Source organism: Leptinotarsa decemlineata, unplaced genomic scaffold (genome assembly GCF_025532065.1).
Source record: "Leptinotarsa decemlineata unplaced genomic scaffold, Ldec_3_MD MMD2_tig00000010_RagTag_RagTag, whole genome shotgun sequence".
Lineage (NCBI taxonomy): Eukaryota > Metazoa > Arthropoda > Insecta > Coleoptera > Chrysomelidae > Leptinotarsa > Leptinotarsa decemlineata.
Window position 1 is genome coordinate 473,687 of NW_027412538.1, and position 20,793 is coordinate 494,479.

The window sequence follows — 20,793 nt, forward strand, 5'->3', positions numbered from 1 at the left end:
TAAACTTTCTAACAGTCTTTTATTAATATTAATATAAATTTAAAAAAATTTCGATATAATTTGGCTCAATCAATTAATAACTGATTGATTTTGCTGAAAAACAGGACACAATGATGACAATAATAATATTAATAATTTATCAAAAAAGTTTGTATATGAATAGAAAAAAAAATCTGATTTGGCAATTGTCAATTCAGATAGAAAGTCCATCAGGCAAACCTATATCAATTTGAATTAGGAATTATAAAAACTTCTTATGTGTTATAACAATTCTTAAAACTTATAGCTAATACAAGAAAATACCTTTGAATTATCACTTCACACATTTTACTATTTCATTCATGAAACTTATTTCTGCAATGAAAAATGAGCATTTGAGAGAAGTTTACTGAATTCAAGAAACAGATACCATTTGCTCTTCTGGGATCTGCCTAAATATAATAAATATTGAATTATCATTTTCAGCGTAAAACTTATTGAACCTCGAAGACTTCTTTTTCCTAGCTCATATTATTTCGAAATTCAATTTGAATTAGGTTTTGCCTTATTGTATAAAAATAGTAAACAACACTCTGACATAAAAACGTATCAAAGATTCAAAAGACAACAGTCTGCCACTGAAAATCATAATAATAGTAAATTTTATGTTTCCAGATCTTCCGAACTCTTACTTATTCAACGTATTTTGATCATCTTCCTTATCTTTTTCCTTCTCCTTCAAAGTGACGTAAAGCAATAGAGAGACCTGAAAACAGTAATACTCAAAACATTTTTCGAGTTTTTTGGTCCTTACTTATACTAACGTGTGAGTCAATTGCTGCATACTTTTGCTGGGCTGGTGACAGTGGTATTATGTGCCACTTGCTATTCCTCACCATTTTAGATTTGTTTATCCTCAAATCCAACTGCGAAAATATAATTTAGAAAGTCAATTGTACTTTAGGCATATTCAATAGCAAGATTTTATTATTTAACATACCAAATAATTGACTAGTTTTTCTAAACTCCATCGGTGGGTAGTAGGAAGAATAGAATTTGCTAACACTCCTAAATCGATACAATTTTGGACTAGTTTATCACCATTGACTCCAGTGAAATCCCTTGCCAGTTTTCTAGCGTCACTGGAAGCATATTATTGAAATTTTAGAATTAGTCATTTTACTTTCTTGGAGTTCAGAATTGTTTATACATAGAAAAATTATGGTTGCTTCTAACTCAAGTGCAAGGGTATACATGTTGTATCATAAGTGATAATTTTTAATCTGAAGCCTTTCCTCATTTCTTAAAAAACAGTGTGTCAAAGTTTAGAGAAATCCGTTTTTTATTAATAATGTTTATTAAAATGTTTGATGACAGTTTTGATGCAATTAGATTTGGAATACTGATTCTAGAGAGATACCTGGTTGATTTTATTGGTGAAAGTCATTGTAAATTCGAAGTTATCAACAAATAAAACGATTAGAAAGTGATATGTGATGGAAATGGCAGACATTTGATGAAAATCTATATTGAAATATTTATATAATAATTTATTATGAAGAAAAGACAATTGAAACTTTATATGTTTTTTACCACTTTTATTTGTAACTGACGTTACTGCAGTTTCGTCCTATAAGGACATTTTCAAACTTATACATTAAAAGAACTGCACGAAACTGCAGTAACGTTAGTTACAAATAAAAGTGGTAAAAAACATGAAGTTTCTTCATTATGATCTCCTACCACGTAGTAACGGCTACATCCATCAATTTAATAATAATTTATTGTTTTTTGTATTGAACATGCCTGAAATGACAATTGTATACTGAAACACATGTGTAAACCTTGCAATAAAGTACAACGTAAATATATTTCCAAAAATTTCATAAAAGGGCATTTCCTGTCCGTCATCTCACTAAGTAAAAAATTTACCTTCGAATTTCTTAAATTTTTCCAAAATGCCATTTCATTTCATTGATACACATTCATCAGATACATTTCCAGCAACAAGAGTACAGTTTTGCACCAAAGAGTACACTTTTGTATTAAAGAAACATAGAAGATTCTAGACGGACCTAGGAGTTCATTTCAACTGTACTTTTAGTTTTCATGTAATAATTGTTTGGGAATGATTTAGAGTTATATTTTATAGTTCATGACATTACAAGGAATTACAATTTTATTCTCCAACACTAAGCGCAATATAAGCAAATTTTGCTGGACCAAAAAGTTGTATTTTCTTATTTATTCTAGTAATATCAAACTGACAAAAATATTAATATTAAATGATGTTAATCATCAATATTAATAAGAAATTCACTGGAATTTCTAGTCTAATTACTTCTTCAATTAAAAATATAAATTTTTATAAAAATCAGCAAAATATTTCTGAGTAATTATTAACCAATGGTTTGATTGCACTTTTGAAAACCTGTTACTGGAAAAACAAGGCAAATTAGATCATATATAAATTTTTATTTTTAAATATTAGAAAAGGAAACACCCCTTGAAATTAAAGTCATCACTAATGTCATGTCATGTGTAAGAGCACAATTCTTTCCAAATAAAATATTTAAGGAATATCCTAATTACTTACTTCTTGACATTATTTCCAGTGAGCCTAACTTTGTCGTGTTCTAAAAAATCGCTCAAACTCTTCGGCAAGTATTTGATTTTACTAACATGAAGAATGTAACAAGTATTCAAATCTGGACTTATCTGTATAACTGCTGTACGGCCCGATCCAGACTGAAAATCAAAAGGCCACTCTAAGTCAAATCCAACTACCAGTAACTCTTCAGATTCGGATACTTTTTTTCTGAAAAAAATCAATGCATATATTCTATTTGTATGAATTTTTGTTTTAAATGTACATAGAAGCAGTGCATATTTTTAAGGAATTTTGACTGGGTGACATACGGGACAGCAAAAGTACCGGAGGGTCTGGGAGTATTCCCCCAGGTAGGGCGGAATTAAGTGTCAAATGACGCATTTTTAGGCCGTTTTAACTCCTAATTAACATGGTCCGAGAGGTTTTGAATACCGGAAAATACATACTTCAATTAATGATACCAGGCCCTTCCTAGAAGAATGTGGTATTTTGAAAGCCTTATTTTGATTACGAGATTACGAGTTTTTACATATTTTAATTTCTTAATGTACTTGTAAGAATATTTTATTGGGAAACCAAATATTTGTTTTAACTTATCTTTATGAAAAATTAATAAGAAAAGGTTTAATTTTATTTTTACTGGAATAAAGTATTTTAAGTAAACAATAAATTGCGGAACAGAACACATAATGTTTGCTGGAAAAATATCTTTATTCTTATTACCTTAAATTAAGGTATCTTGCAAGAAAGTGTGCAATTGCAAAAATGTACAATCATACTTGTAGTTCACTTTGACAATTAATTTGGTCCACTCTATGACGTATGAACCCATTTTTAAATTGACACCAGGGGCCTATTTCATAAATATATAAGTACAACTTTATAGCTAGAATTCCAAAAAAACCTTGACATGTGTGCACCCATTGGATGGTTTCAAATTTTTTTAATTGTAGCTGTGGAGACAGTGACTACTGACTGACGGGAGGGAAGGGAGCTTTCATGTGGTGACATGAAAATCAGCTGATGCGTCGATGGAATCGCCTTCTGCTTGCTACAGTCACGCATCTCACTCATCCCATCCCCCGGTTCATACATTCATACATCGTACTATCACTGACCCGGATTGACCGTGAATTTTTAATCTCACACTAATGAATCATTTGTGTCTGTTGTACTTTTTTAAAAGCAAAATAATTTCCACGAAGCCATTTTTTTATTATTTTGAAGAACTGTATTTAAATTGAAACTTTTACTCCCGTAAAAATTTGCCGGCACCTGCTACATTCGCTGGGCGACAAAGTCATGGAACTGGATAGAAGACAGAGATAGATAAATTACTATTGTAATGAAGAATATTACATCTCATTCATGTTCCTGAAATTATTTAAACTGAATTGAAAACTAGAATTTTATGAAACAGAGAAATGACAGAAGAAGCATGACTTTGAAACTTGATTTAAAGCAAAATAACATAATTCTTATATATGAGATTAACTCATGTTGATTGAATACATTACATGGTGCATTCGAAAAAGTGGATAATTGAAAGGAAACGGTGTACAACTCTGATAACTGTTAACTTTGATTGATTGATTGATAATATGTTTATTGTTCAATAATACATTCTTGTTACAAACACAATGTCATAAATAAATATCAATATAAACATGAAGTATAAGATGTGAAGTATAAGTGTATAAAATATAAATGATTAAAACAATTACAGTTTCATCACATTCTAAATTACAGGGCATCGTCAAAATATTCTTGTAGATCATAATAGGCTTTATCACTTAATAGTTTTGTATATTTCTTTCTAAATATGATGAAGGGAGTCTCTTTGATTTCATTGGGAAGTTTATTGTATATTCTGATTCCATTAAATATCAACGAGTTTTGAACCAAACATGTTTTTGGAATTGGCAGACTCAGTTCATTTGACTGCCTTGTGTGGTATGTGGCTGTAGCTGTAATTCTATGTTCTCGAAAAAAGGGTTTACATAAATCCCGCCATTTCGCTTTACATAAGTACCTGATAGCCCTTTTCTGCAAGACAAAAACCGACTGCATAAGTTGTTTACTGCAAACACCCCAAAAGGGTATACCATACCTTAGATGAGAGTCTATTAAGGCATAATACACTACTTTCGCTGCAGCAAACCCCAGTTCCTTTGAGATGTTTCTCAGTGCGAAACATCCTGACGCCAATTTTTTGTTGATGTGTGCAATAAGCAGAGAATTTTAAATTTTCATCTAAATAAATTCCTAAAAATTTCAAAGTGGAGTTATTTTTTATTGTGTTATTGTATAGGGGGATATCAGGTATATTACACTTGAATGCTAATATATTTGTTTTGCTAGTATTCAATGATAGAAGATTCGAGTCACACCAATTCTTCACTTTTTCCATGTCTTTGTTATGCAATCTGTGTTTGTCCTTGTCATGCCACACTAATGTGGTGTTGTCAGCAAATAAGGTAAAGCTTCCTTTAATCGATATGTTGATCAAATCATTAATGTATAACAGAAACAGTAAAGGACCTAACACAGAGCCTTGAGGTTCTCAACAATTTATCTCTCCCACGTCCGAGTTAGATGACGTTCTTACAATTTTTTTTCTGTCAGAAAGGTATGAACTAATCCAAATATGATTGTTGTCCCTAAAACCATATCTTATGAGTTTCCGAAGCAATATGCTGTGATTGACACAGTCAAAAGCTTTGGATAAGTCACAAAGCACTGCTGCAGTGGCTTTCCCACTGTTGATTTCATTATACACCAATTACAATACTTTTGATATAGCTTCACTTGTACTCTTAAACTTCTGAAAGCCATACTGATGAGTACTCAATATCCCATTACTGGTCAAAAATTCCATTATTCTTTTTTTACCAGTTTTTCAATTATTTTTGCTAAGGTTGGGATGAGCGATATAGGCCTAAAGTTTGCTGGATCTTCATTGTTGCCGCCTTTATGGAGAGGAATGACAACTAAGGTTTTGAGAATTGAAGGAAATGTTCCTTGCTCGAAGGAGTTGTTAATCAGTTCAACAAGTATATTGAGCGCAGTCTCAGGAAGCCTTTCGAGAATTTTAATAGAAATTTCATCAAAGCCAGATGCTTTCTTATTTTTTATGTTTCCTATCACTTCTTTCAATTCATTAATACTGATGTGGTGTAACGAAAAGGTACTGTATACATAGATTTCACTGAGATATTCTAGGGGATCGTGAGTAGGTACAATGTTTTGACAGATATGAAAATTCCTCCAATGTCAACAACAGGCAATTTTTTTTTGTTTCCAAAACATAAGCACTACAGAAAAATTCTTAAGGCCCTCTTAGAGCAGTGCCTGTGGGAAAGTACCAACTCACGGATTTGAATCGCTAAGATTAAATTCATTTGGAAACACGTTCTCAGGAAGTTTATTCCACATAAACGCAGTTCTTCAAATGAAAGAGTTCTTGAACAGTGAAGTTTTAGGTGTACTGAGTTGAACCTCAAAACGATGACCAGCCACAGTCCGTCGCGTATTTCTGATATGTACCACTCTTGGTAGAATCAAATGTGGCAAATCACTTGAACACCTCCCGTGAAAGTATCTATAAAAGAGAGATAAATCTCCAACCTTTCTTCGATGTTCCAGACTATCAAGATTGCAAGTGATGTTCGTGTCTCCAATCAGACGGATGGCTCTTTTCTGGATGGAATCCAGCAGCTTCAGGGTATGCTTAGGGGCGGAGATCCATACATGAGAACAATACTCCAAAGAGTAGTTCGAAGCTATTCTAAGCTGTCAGGTGGATCCTTTCTGGTAGACAACCTCCTCGAAATGTAACTCCAAACATGCTCTATCGGATTCATGTCTGGTAAGTTCAGTGGTCAATCCATCTTTTCAATTCCCATATCATAATGCTTCCACGTTGATTTGGATTGATATCTCAAATATTTTTGTAATTTTTAAAGGTCAATAAATATCTTATCTCATACAATGCCAAATGCAGTTGATGCTGATGTCCAGTTGGTCTCCAAACACGAATGCGGTAGCCATCATTCATAAGCCCAAAACGACTCTCATTGGAAAACACTGATATTGGTCAGTTCAAACGTCTTCGTCTATGTGCGGCATTTATTTTCGGTGCCCTCGAAACGCGCCTACATAATAAACCACGTTCTTTGAAAATGTCTTCCATAGCCTCGTGATATTTCAAAGGGGTTCCTGTGTGAATACTGCAACAGGTATCGATCCTGACATTGTGTTGTCCGTCCCTGAACATGACTACGTTTTGTGAACCTCGAGATTACCCTAGAAACCGTGCTCTGGATAAAACCTAGTTCTCTCCTTATATGTCATAAGGCACCCTTGCTCATGCAAAGTTACAATTCTCAAACGATCTTCAGATAAACATGCACCAGGCATTACATACACATGAATAACTGCCACTATATTATCAGTCGCGAGTTGAAAATTCACTGATTTCAATTTCTTCATTTAAAAATTTGAATAAAACCGCGGAAATATTTTTTGCGGTCTATCCTTTTTACTGATTTTTTGTGATAACCTATGGGAGATTACATCAGGTTAGGTCCAAAGTGAGTGGGTCTATTCGACCCTCCACCGCAACCCGCAAGAGTTTATTGTGGCTCACACCTATTTACACTCGACCAAATAAACCCAGCTTCTCAACGAAGCCGATTAGTTTGTATGGTGAGTGGTCTTTCAGGTCAGATGGTAAGAGTACGGTTCTGCCGAACTCTAAAAGCTTGATTCTGGCCCCAGCGGGGCAGGCACAAAGTATGTGCTCTGCTGTTTCATCATTTTCCAGACAGAGGCGCACAAACTGTCTTCCGACAGTTCGAGTCTCTGCATATGATGATTCAAACGATAGCGACCTGTAAGAAGGCCTGTTAGACGTCGTAGTTCATCCTTACTATAGTCCAACAACTGTTTGGTATCAAGGCTTCGAAGGGTGAATAAACGCCTTGGGTGAGCCAATCCTGAAAGATTTTGCCAGAAGTCCATCCAGGTGTTCAATCTTTGATTGGCAAAGCCTAAAGCGATGCCAATGACAGGTTCTGATCCGATGAAGCTGCTTGCAGCACCCTCCTTTGCAAGGGAGTCAGCAGCCTCATTGCATTCTAGACCAATATGGCCAGAAATCCAAACCAAAGACAATCTGTTAAGTTTTCCTATCGAGGAGAGTAGTTTTTGGCAATTTACTACCAATTTAGACGTTGCTTGGTAGGAGCCAAGAGCTTCCAACGCCGCTTGACTGTCCGAGAATATTTTTATTGACTTTTGTATGAGGTTGGATTCTTCCAATATATCATAGAAATATATATATCATAGAAAATTTCCTGCATATGCAATTGGCAATACAACTGAAAGAGTCGACCTTCAATTTTGGAACGGGCACATATAAGTCAGAAAAGAAATATGAATTTATGATTATTAATACAATTGGTTCTGACACAAATTTCAATTGGTCTATGAAACTGAACATCAAAAATAAAATTACTAAAATTTCAAAATTAATTAAGTTAAGTGTTAAGTGAACATAATTTCCAAACAACACTTTGAACAATGAGAGTTTACTATCATATATTGTATAATGGATAGTTGTTAAATTCAGGTAGAAATTGTTCAAAAATAATGAAAATTTTAAATTTTTCATTCTTGAATAATACTGAAACTTGTTATGATTACATGATAAATGAATATGAAGGGATTGGCCCGTTACCTGATGAAAATTATTAACATTATCCATTATAATAACTACACAATTTTCACAAAGGTATTTCGCTCCTAGGAAGCTTCCGAGGAAGCTACGGTGTTAGCGAAACGCGTCTAGAAATTAAAATGTTTGTGAAAATTGTGAAATTATTATCATGGATAGAATATGAGAATTTATTTGAAGGTATGGGCAGAATTGGTAAACCATATCATACTGAAATTAATGAACATGCTGTGCCTAAAACAAACTGTCAGAAAGATACCATTTGTAATATCAAGTAAAGTTAAAACTTTGTTAAATTTACAAAAATCTGAAATGTTAACTAAGGTAGACGAACCTTCAGAGTGGGCCAATCCTATGGTTATAGTTAATAAAAATACAGTCTCTTCAGGATTTCTTTGAATCCTCAAAATTTTAATTCGGTAATTAAAAGACACTCCATTAAATTTCCTACAATTGATGAAATAATGCTGAAATTAAATAATTTGCTAGTTATCTTGGCACTAGTAGTTTCTGATATATTCCAATTGGTGGATGTAGTAGTAAATTATGACTATTGGAATGATAAATGGTGGATTTAAGTTTCTAAGGTTACTGTTATGTATTAAAAGAGAAATATTTCAGGCCTCTTTTGGAAACATTTTCAATATTATTATTATATATTTAGAAAATCTAGTGGGCATGTGTAGAAAAATCAAATTTTTTGTATAATACTCACAATAAATTATCGCATACCATTGCCATATCTATCAGTTCAGTATGGTAGAAAATCTTTCCCTGGTATTTAATGAATGGTCTTAATGCTGCCCTTTTTATCTTTGAAGCAGCTTCTGTTTCCAATTTGTCTTTCTCAAGTTTCAGTTTTTTCTGAAATAAAAAATGGGTTTGTTTGAAAACTCCTCTCTTCACGGTCCTTTCATTACTACATACATGGATGAGTGAAAGAAACAACCCTAATTATAATTCCAAAAATGCCAATTCTATTTATTCCTCAAGACTAAGACGAAGGTGTGTCATGATATTTTAAGAAGAGAATATTATCAATTACGAAATTGTCAAAAATATCCTGAAAATTTATTTACTGAATTGAAGATATCGCAAAAACTAATACTTGCAAAATATAAATGAAACAAAACTAGCGTTTTGAGATATTAACATAAGCATTTCTAAAAATAACTTAAGTTTAATTTGTTCCAACAATTTCAAAATTTTCAACGAACACCTACTAGAGCAGCGTTTCCCAAACTATTATGCCTGGGGACCCACCTTCATTGTGGATTTTTTTTCGCGACCCACATATTAAATAATATTAAGTATAATTATTATTACTAATATTTTTATTATTATTATCGTGAAAATTCACTATTGAGGAATACACCTCTGAAAGAAAATGGTAAAGATGATATATTTGAAAGAAGAAAAGACTTTAAATTCAGAATCTTAAAACAAATACAAAAAATGAAAAAATGAGACTTATGTAATTAATGTGACTTATGAAGCTGGTGCTTACGATTCACAAGAGATTCTATATTGCTGTTGAAAGTTGAAATCCACACAAAGCGTATTTCTATACTTATTTTTTAAATATACTAACGAGGAGAATGACCTCTCACACAAATATGTGGTTGAAAACCCCATCAGTTCTTTTAAGGCTATGTTCTGAAGAACTAGATTCTCTCCCCAAAATGGGAAAAACAATTCAAAAGTATTACGTGTTTTGAATCTGTTTCCTCAACCCACCCAAATTGCTCCCGCGACCCATAGTTTAAGAACCACTGTACTAGAGACATTTAAAACAAATTTTCGGTAACAGACCACGTTTTGACTAATTCAAAAAAAAGGTGTAAAACTTTAATAACAGATCATAAAATGAGTTATCACAAATAAATGTAAACAAATAATTCTAAAGAAAAAACTAGATTATAAAACCCTGTTAAGATAGCAGAAAAACTTTGAATTTTTATATCTATTTATAGGTCATAATATTAGGCTAATTTTGTACTCTATTCCAGGACTTTTTACTCTTCATTTAACATGAAAAAAATCATTTTGTTGAATCAGGCTACGTCACTATTGCCCACTAACGCTGATTTTCGGTGTTATTTGAATGAATGGGTTCTGCTAGCTTCATCGTTGAGGTGGCAGAACCAAATCTCAATGCTTCTGATTTTGGAAACTTTGAACTTACAATAATTTTAGGCTCCTTCATTACGATATTGACATTTTTTGCTCCCTGAATGAATTAAAGATTGGGTGATTACCTCAAACACACAAATGGTGAAATAATATCTTGAAAACATTCATCAACTATGGGCGAGATCAAAATATAGTGAAGTTGTAAGTTCATTTTTGGCTTCTATGACCCTCCATTTTTCAAAAATAGTGGATTCTGCTAGCTTTGTCGTTAAGCTGGCAGAATTAAATCTAAATCCTTCACTTTTTGGAAATCTTGATGTTACAATAATTTTAGACTCATTTTAGACTTCTTCATTAGGCTATTGAACAACTTTTTGCTTTTCGATTGAATTGAATTTTTGGATGTCTACCTTAGGCACACGTAGTAGAAGCGGAAATAATATTTTGGAAAAATTCTTGTTACCCCCCATCGATTTTCCATGTGTTGTTTTTTTTTAAATCGGTGGGATCTGCTAGCTTTACCGTTAAGCTGGCAGAACCAAATGGAAATCCTTCATTTTTTATAAATTTGCATCTTGCATTAATTAAGTCTCATTTGGACTCCTTCCTTACACTATTGAATAATTTTTACCCTTACTTTTTTCAAATATTGACCAAATAATATTAGACTCCTTCATTATGCTATTGAACAATTTGTTACGCCTCTTTTGAATTGAATATTTGGGTGATCAACTCAGACACACATTGTAGTTGAGGAAATGATTATTTGAAAACGTTTACGTTTGAAAAAATATGTTTTTCCATTAACCAGCAGTTCTCATGATATCCTTAATGTAAAAAAACGCCCTGGAAATCATTAGATTCATGAACGTCTCTATATTTTAAGCCTTAGGGATTTTCCTGTAGTGCTTGTGTTCTGCCTTCAAAAAAAAGACTTCCACAAAACTTTACCACTTAATTAACGACGCAATTTTAAACGACTTTCCTATGACTAAAACAAAGGTATTTTCTACAAAAGACTGGGTAACTCCCGCCAAATATTGTTTACATCTAACTATCTCACCGTTTGATCAGCCTTTTCCTCTGGAGTTAATTGACGGCGGAGTATTCTACTAGTTGATATTTCCATGATTGTTTTAATTAGTGAAATCTAAATATTAATTTGATTTTCAACATTCCTCATGAGAACCAATACATAGTTTGATATTTAAATTTGAATACTGTTACTCTTCTCCTCGTTCCGTTCGAACTTTCTACTGTCAAATGTCAACCATTATTTTTTTTAATTCCGTTAAATAATTGTGAAGCAGAACATGTAGCAAAGGAGGTGTTATTCAGGATTGGAATTGTTCGGAGTTACCCTAAATTTCGTCACTTCAGTACGAAAATCAAATGTATTTATTGACGACCACAAAAGTCAACATTAATTTACGAAAAAAAAAGAGCATCTAAAATAGAGCAAGGGAAAAAAATGTAGAGTCAGTGAAAAGTTCTATTGGTATATATTGCCGAAAAAACGAAAAAAGGCAAACCAATATCACTATATGGTCGTATTATTCGATACTAAAGTTTAATATAATATAGTAAGCAATATTTTCATATCCAATCAGTGAAGAAGAAATTATTCAGGCAAGCAGAAAACTTAAAAACAAACTAAGTAGCGGTACTGATAGTTTTCCACCTAAATTATTGAAAGTGTGCTCATTCACTTTCCACCGTACTGTCATATTTTTAATACTTGTTTAGAGACAGGAATATTTCCAGATCAAATGAAGATGGCAATAGTGTTACCACTTTATAAAAAGGGAGGACAGAACGATATTGATAATTATAGGCCAATCAGTTTGTTGACAGCTTTTTCTAAGTTATTCGAAGTGATCATATCTACTAGTGTTATTAATTTCTTCAATGCCTATAATTTGTTCAATGATTTCCAACACGGTTTTCTCAAAGGAAAAAATACAGAAACAGCATTGTTTGATTTCATAGATGAAATTCATTCTTTACTAGAACAAGACTCTATGGCTTGTGGTGTTTTTCTGGACCTGAGTAAAGCTTTTGACTGTGTGGACCATTCTGTTTTATTACCAAAGTTGTGTCATCATGGTATTAGGGGTAAAGCTTTAGATCTCATGATATCGTATCTTAGCAACAGAAAACAAAAAGTTTGCATTAAACATCAAACAGAAGTTTTTTACTCTGACATAACTGATATTCATAAAGGTATCCCACAAGGAAGTGTGTTAGATCCTTTGTTGTTTATCATTTATATAAACGATTTTTCGGAAATTTTTAAAAATACCAGTACCAAACTTGTCAGTTATGCTGATGATTCCAATCTTGTTATACCTCTTGACTGCCATATGAATTTGGAAAGTGATGTATTGAATGTTGTTTCTACATCCTCAAATATTTCATTCAAAATGAACTTCTTTTGAATACAGCCAAAACTAATTGTATAGTTTTCAGAACAGTTAATACTTCCATCATTATTCCAGAGTATGTAAACATGGGCCCTGAAAAGTTGAATTTTTCATCATGTACAAAAATGTTAGGGGTCTATCTAGATGACAAATTATACTTTGACGTACATATTGAGCATCTTGCAAAAAAACTGGCTAGCAAATGTTATGCAATTAGAATTTTGAGAAGTCACTTGAATACTGCTGCACTAAAAACAGCATACTATGGAACCGTATATCCTTTCTTCAAATATGGAGTTATGTTCTGGGGTGCAAGCACTAACTTGGAACGCATTTTCATTATGCAAAAACTTATAATAAAGAATATGCTTAACATGAACCTAACAGACTCCTGTCGCGAAATTTGTAAAAGTAATAAATTACTTACTTTATATGGGATCTACATTTATGTTTGTTATTTTCGTTTATGACAACAAAGAAAAATTCATTATTCATAAAAACATTCACGAGTACTATACTAGGAACAATTCGAACCTCGTTCTTCCTAAACATAGACTAAGAAATACAGAAAGAGGTCCACGCTGTATGGCCATCAAACTATATAATAATTTACCACTGACCATCAGAGAAGAAGGCAGACGGCATACTTTCAAAATTCTAGTTTTCGATTTGTTGTGTAGCATGGAACCCTATTCGATGCAAGAATTTTTATGGCAACTTCATGACGATTGCAGAAAACAGAAGAAAGATAGATATTAGTATTAGCCATCAAAATTTTTATAATCCTAACAAATATAGACATGATATATGCGAGAGTATATTTTCATTTTCATTATATTTTGATATCTATATATTTCAGACTAATGCGTTTATATATGTGACACTTACCTCATTTTTTTTCAATATTGAGTTATACTAAAATGTACTCCCACGAATGTATAAACCTGTGATAATCTTTTGTTATATTTTGTTGTATTTTAGTTATATATTTATACCTTACTGACTTTAAGTTTTCATATGTTCAATTTGAAAACTTCAATAGAACCTATCTATCTATTAAGTTTTAAAGTATAATTTTATTTTTAATGAAATATCAAAATGAAAATCATCAATGAATATCAAAAATTATTATGTTCCTGCAATAACCGGTGGATATCTCAAGAAGTCCAAGGATAACAGATAGTAGATTCTTTAAAAATAACTGCAAATGAGTATTTGCTGATGAAGGAAATTTTCAGAATCATCCACTATGCGTCGCCTAATTTTGTGTCGATAATTTTAGGTATAGTGGTAGTGATGGCAGTACGTCCATGTACAAGTGAGAGATAACAGAACTTAGATAATTACAACATGATGAGTCACTACCAACTCACAGGTTAAAGCTACATATATTACAAGAAGTTAATGTAGATCATTTTATTGATAAAATCATTTCATATAAAAGAATCCCCCGATGATGCAATAATTTTCTCCAGTGCTTTTGCAATACGAACTTTTGACCGGGATGATCTTTCTTTGGCCTTTGCTATCCTATTCAAGCAAGACAATTTCTTTTCGTAATAAGATACTGCGGTCTTCTTTTTTTCCTCATCAGGATTTTGCAGACCTTCCATTTTGTGGACGTGAGGCAGATTTTCTATTTTGTGGACGTGAGGTAGACCTTCTATTTTGTGAACGTGAGGTAGATCTTCTATTTTGTGGACGTGAGGCAAATCTTCTATTTTGTGGACGTGAGGTAGACCGTCTATTTTCTGGACGTCAGTATCACCGACAATAATGATTTCATTATCATAAGCTGAAGAGCAATCGGCCCTCACTTCTTGATTACTATTAGGATCATCTTGTTCTTCATCACTTGATATTACGTATAGGATAATAGTTTCCGGATCATTTTCATTTGGACTGATTTCTTGTTTATGATCATTATTATCCAACTTGGTGATTTCATTAATATCGATGCTATTGTCATCTTCTTCTGAATCTGAGATTTCCTCATTTATTAAAGGCTGGTCATTTCCATTAAAACCATTAGATATTCTGAAAATTAACTTTTCTTCTTTAGACTGTAATTCCTCATGGTTCGTGTATTTCATTTTGACTTTGGATTTCATATCCTGCCAAGTCTGAAAATGAAAAAAAGACCTGACTCAGAAATATATTGATAACACTTCCAAAATACAAATCAAGAAATTATAAAACAAAAACATTATGTAACAACAAAAATTAATTGGCGCTCCGGGGCGACTTCATTGATCCCAGTGACGCATTTGTTTTTTCAGCTGCAGGAAACCCCGGAAAAACCTGCAGCACCACATCATCCGAAGATTGTTAGTGTATGTAAATAAAATAGGAGATGCTAGAAGTAGAAGCAGCTTCACACATTCCAAAAATGATAAAATCGGAGTAATAAGAAATGTTACATTTAAATCTGGTGAACACGTTACATCTTCGTGAGGTTGCATACCGTGTGAAAAAAAAAACACAAAATAATTGCAATATTCATTCACCTTTCAACATAAGTTTGTTCTAAAAATTGAAAGATACTGAAATTATATTTAGAGTACATATTTGAATGACATCAATGCACTTGTCATATAATTTACAATGAAAAGTTACCACAGAATAAAAACAAGTTTTTTGAGAACAGTGTAATCAGCATATTAGTTGAATGTTAATGATAATTCTGTTTGAAAACATCAACAATTAAAATTTTATTTCCTCATTTCTATATAAATGAGTAGGTGTTTTTGCAATTTGTGCATATCAAAAAAGCATGAAAGTTGACGGAAGTTTCATATAAATGATATATCGAAAGAAATACAGGTACCTTAACAGTAACATAAATGGGGGTGCCCAAGGCAGCTGCCCCCCCAAATGATTAAAAGTTTCTATCCCTGTGAGGTTTTAAATCCATAGATGTATGACTACATCAAAATTCATGCAGAATAAATTGATGAATTCCATCCTCAAACAGGAATGTGAATGACCAATATTCGGTTATAAAACAAAAACAATGCGAATATTATATACTGTGTCCAATATAAAGATGGCCAGCACGGGAAAATCGAAAATCATGATAGATAAATTACCCGGGATAAGATTTCGAAGTCGTAAAATTCGAAATCTCATCACAATAGTCGACTGATTCTGATGTTGGACACTATCACGAAAGATGTCATTCGAAAATATTTCAGTTACTAGTACCTAGGTTATAGTGTTACGCTCTAATTGCCACACACACCGATTTTATAACGGCCGTCCAAATTCCAATAGTGAACCACATGTGGGAACGGGACCAGGCACACACACCGACCGGTGATGAACGTCGATCACCGGTCGGCGGCAGACGCAGTCAAAAATCGGTGTGTGTGCAATTAGCCTTATACATACAGAATACATACCTTTCTCCACTGCTTCCAGTTTTTAATACTGCCTGGTAAACGGTTGAGGGCACTCGCGAGTGCTCGCCACTCCATTTGAGCATCTTTAATTGTAAATAAGGAAGAAAATTTAGGATTCGTCAATTTTGGATTATTCTGGAGATATTCGAATAGATACTCCTTCTGTACCTTCGAAACATGTGGTCGACTAGAAAGCACGTTCATTATCAAATAATTTGAATGCTAATATAACGTATGCGAAAACAACTTGATTTCTGGTAAATTTGATACCTCCTGCTCTTCTGAACACCTCACATGAAACTAACACTATGCACTCTGTAAGAAGGGTTAAATACAGATTCTACAGGTAGTTGACGAGCGAGTACCTGAAGAACGGGAAGGTGTGGTTGCAAAACAAGGTTGGCATCAGTGATATAGTGACTGCAATTTTAATGTTACCTTAGAGCTCAGAGTAACAAAAGACAATAGAGAGGCCTTTTCCTTTCTTATATTGAAGGCAGCATAACTTTGTTTGTTTACGGGAAGTAAGTTGGACCATAAAACAGTGGCGGTTGGTTTAGTTGATAATCGGAGGGATAGTATATATTTATAAAATAAATTATTTCAGGAGAAAATGTATTCTGTTCAAATAGTTCCTACACGAAATCTGATTTATTATTAATGATTATGGAAATGAGGCCAGTTTTTCTACCACGTTCTAGATTTTTATTTACGTATGGCTTTATAATAAAGCGCGTGGTTTACTGGGTTGAAATTAAATTATATATTTCATATGAACTAATTCATAACAATGATAAATGTTAATTTCAAAAGTAATGAACTTTGCTTCATATAATCAGATGAAGAAATTTGTGATTCATTCTCAGATTTTATAAACAAACAAGGTTTGTGAGGTCCGATATGAAGAGTTTTCGATTAGAAATCACGATTTCATTCAAAATTGGTATCTAGGGGTCATTGTGGACCGACATTATGAAACGGGATATATTTGATGTTTTAATGATCATTTTTTTGATCTTATTCTAATAAATAAAGTTTTTAAAACTAGGTTTATATTATATATATACATATATATATATATATATATATATATATATATATATATATATATATATATATATATATACAGTGTCACCGATAAAGTCCGCATCAAATGGGAAACTTTTTTATTCATCGTTTTATGTGAAATTTGATTTTAGCAGTAGATTTTGCTTAATAAATGATTTAGTACAGGTGTGCTTGAATTTTGATAAGTAGAAAAAGCAGGAATGCGGAAAAACAGTGAAAATATAAAATACTTATTATGGGTTTGAAATTTGGTGTGTGGGTATAAAATTACAAAAGAAAATGTTTTTATCCTTTGATATTTTTGGATATTTTGAAGAATAATGCCATTTTTCGATGTTTCTTTTTTTAAATGTCAATTTTGACAGGTTAAGGAAATCACGTGACCTATTTTGTAGACGCCATTTGACATCATTTCTTAAGCAAAATCTACTGTCAAAATCAAATTTCACATAAAACGATAAATAAAAAAGTTTCCCATTTGATGGGGACTTTATCGGTGACACTGTATATATATATATATATATATATATATATATATATATATATATATATATATATATATATATATATATATGACAACCGTCTTTTCTTATTGAATATTGTCTGTATGCAACGCGAGAGCCTCGTGCAAAGAAAATAAAACCAAAACGGAAATCATATTCTTAGGGTGACGTAAATTATAATTGTAAATTATAGTTGTTAAGTGAGCAATAACAGATTTAACGCCGGTTGCACAAGAATAACTAGTATACAAACTGAACATTGAGCAGAAAGCTTTTTAATCTGTTGCTCACAGAATGAATATGACTTGTAGCACACATATGAAAAACATAGTTTTCATTTTTGAATAGTTTTTTTCATTTAAATTGATGATTTTTCGTAATTACAGAATTCGTCAGCATGAATTATTAAAAAAAAAACATAATGTCGGTCCACAAAGACCCTTAGATACCAATTTTGAATGAAATCACATAATAATATCAAACCTCAATCGTAATTATAAATATTCATGATTTCTAATCGAAAATTCTTTATATCGGACCTCACAAACCGTACCGCTTGTTCATCAAAAGTGAGAATGAATCACAAATTTCTGCACTTGATTATATGAAGCAAATTAATTACTTTTAAAATCAACTTTTATCATTGTTATGAATTGGTTCATTTGAAATGATTTAATTTTAACCCAGTAAACCACGCGCTTTATTATAAAACCAAATATGAATAAAAATCTAGTAGGTGGTAGAAAAACCGGAGGAGTGAGTGCGTATCACTCACTCCTCTACACACCCCCTTTCAAAATATCAAACAAAATAACCCCATATGTGACACCTACTGGATAGGTGATTTTAAAAGGAATTCAACGATGATTTTTCAGGGTGGGTTTCTGATTTACTCTAAAGGACTTTTCAGATTTATTGATACAATCTACCACAAAAACGTATACAATAGTTATTTCCATTGTCGAATTTCTAACAGAAAACAACTTTTGTTCCGTATCACTGTTGAATTATATCTGTAGGATTTTTGGCAAAATTTCTCACAGGAAACACTTTAAAATACTTTCAAAAACACACAGCCAAAAATGTTTCATTAAACAGTTTTTCAAAAATGCAACACGTGTTTCGCAATACAATGGCTTCTTCGGACATATCTTTACTAACTATATTCTACATATTATACCTGATTTTACAATTTGAAGTACCTACATTTCAAATACCTGAGTTTGTTATGAATTAAGTCACCTGAGCTTACGTCCCAGTTTCCACATTTGAAAAAAGGTATTCATTTCTAATTGATCATTCAGTAAATTACCATAATTCTTGAATCTATTGATTTCTAAACATTTTAGAAGATTGAGTTTCAACCTCTTCTCTCCTAAATGTAACACGTATTCATGACTGTACTCAAGTCCTTCTGCTTAAAGGTGGTTTGCAAATGTGAAATTGGTCTGTCTATTTACAAAACTACTTATATTCTCATCGAATCTTCCGGAAAATGTTCTCCCTGTTTGGTCAATATACAGTTTTAGGCAAGAGCCACAGTTCAGCTTATATACTGGTTTATCCTTGTTTTCATATTGTTTTCTAAACATCCCAAGGATTTGGAAAACAATAATTAAAAACATCCACCAAAGACAACCACAAATTGATAATGAACCATCGCAGGTAGGAGAACCGCCAGAAGCCATTAACAACCCTCAGGTAGAAAAACAGGTAGGAGAACTACCAAAAGCCATCAACAACCGTCAGGTAAATATAAATACAAATGAATATTTATTCAGATAATTAATGGATATTTCAAATATTTCAATTTGAAAACTTTGGGGAAGTACATAAAACGACAAACAACATATGGCAAAAGACAATATCAACATTTTCAAATGACAACTGAAATTTCATTTCAAGCACGAAACGAAAAAAAAAGAAATATGAGGTATTGAAAAAACATGGAAATGAACTAACATTGTCAAAGGAGAAAATGATATCGATTTAGAAATAAAAATTTCCACTATAGTGCACAGATACACAACTCAAAGATGACTCGGCTGTTACATCGCTGAAGTTGAGTGAAATGTGGCAACCAGTGAGAAATATGATTATTAGCAATGATTACGAAGTTTCAATTAAAGAATGTTTTAGTCAAATATAGACGGTTGAATCAGGCAGTTTTAATTGTGGATTATTATTAGTGTGATATAATACACTATACATTGTAGAGTTTCATTGGTAATCAGCAAAATACTTCAAAAATTGTTCTGTACTTTGATGAAAACTGATTTGATGAGATTCACTATGATATCCAAACCTTTCAATGACGGTCACTGATTTTTTCCATGACTTCCTACTGTAAATGATAAGTACAAACTGGAAAAATGAAATCATATTTTCATAAAATTGAATAATATTTAAATTCAGTCAAGAATAACAAATGTAAGTAAATATTCACTCTGTGTGTGCGTAATATGAAAGAAAAGTGCTCTAACGAAATGAATAAAAACACTTTTGTCCAATTAGCACTAGTTAACTTTATTTATATGACCGGTTTTAACCCCATTATCAAGTATTATCAAGCGAGTTGGAGGTGTTGGAATTTGGCTGAAAAGCTATAGCTCAGCTAAGGCACTGCATCTCAATAATTTTAATGTCAAAAAAGACTTTGAAATTGCTGGGTGCACCTGTCAACACAAGAGTAGTTCTTTCCTTGTGTTCATTATATACAGTGTCTCACTTCTCATGGGAATACCCCCGTATCTTCCGTAATATTCGAGGTAGAACGATGAAACTCTCTGGACTGATGGAAATGCTCCAAATGCACCTACTGCCTGAATGGGGTTGGCCAAAGTTATATACACTGTCCGCCACTCGCGATGGAACACCCCATTTTTACGGTAAAACATATTAGGGGGCAAAATAAGCTCAAAATTCCTTCAGATTCGTG

The 20,793-nt window shown here is 32.5% G+C and overlaps 2 protein-coding genes across 2 annotated transcripts; both read right to left on the reverse strand.

The window, feature by feature from the left end:
• On the reverse strand, positions 1 to 11,802 carry WRNexo (WRN RecQ like helicase). The gene is made up of 6 exons (XM_074171192.1): positions 11,524 to 11,802; positions 9,043 to 9,191; positions 2,576 to 2,797; positions 980 to 1,121; positions 804 to 905; positions 1 to 745 (listed from the first exon to the last, which is right to left on the reverse strand). Exons 1-6 carry the CDS (start codon positions 11,587 to 11,589, stop codon positions 668 to 670), a joined length of 759 nt encoding a protein of 252 aa, XP_074027293.1. The 5' UTR covers positions 11,590 to 11,802; the 3' UTR covers positions 1 to 667.
• A 2,454-nt stretch (positions 11,803 to 14,256) lies between these two features.
• LOC111514940 (uncharacterized) lies at positions 14,257 to 16,704 on the reverse strand. The gene is made up of 2 exons (XM_023171183.2): positions 16,285 to 16,704; positions 14,257 to 15,006 (listed from the first exon to the last, which is right to left on the reverse strand). The coding sequence occupies exons 1-2, from the start codon at positions 16,486 to 16,488 to the stop codon at positions 14,317 to 14,319; spliced, it is 894 nt and encodes a 297-aa protein (XP_023026951.2). The 5' UTR covers positions 16,489 to 16,704; the 3' UTR covers positions 14,257 to 14,316.
• Positions 16,705 to 20,793: the final 4,089 nt, after the last annotated feature.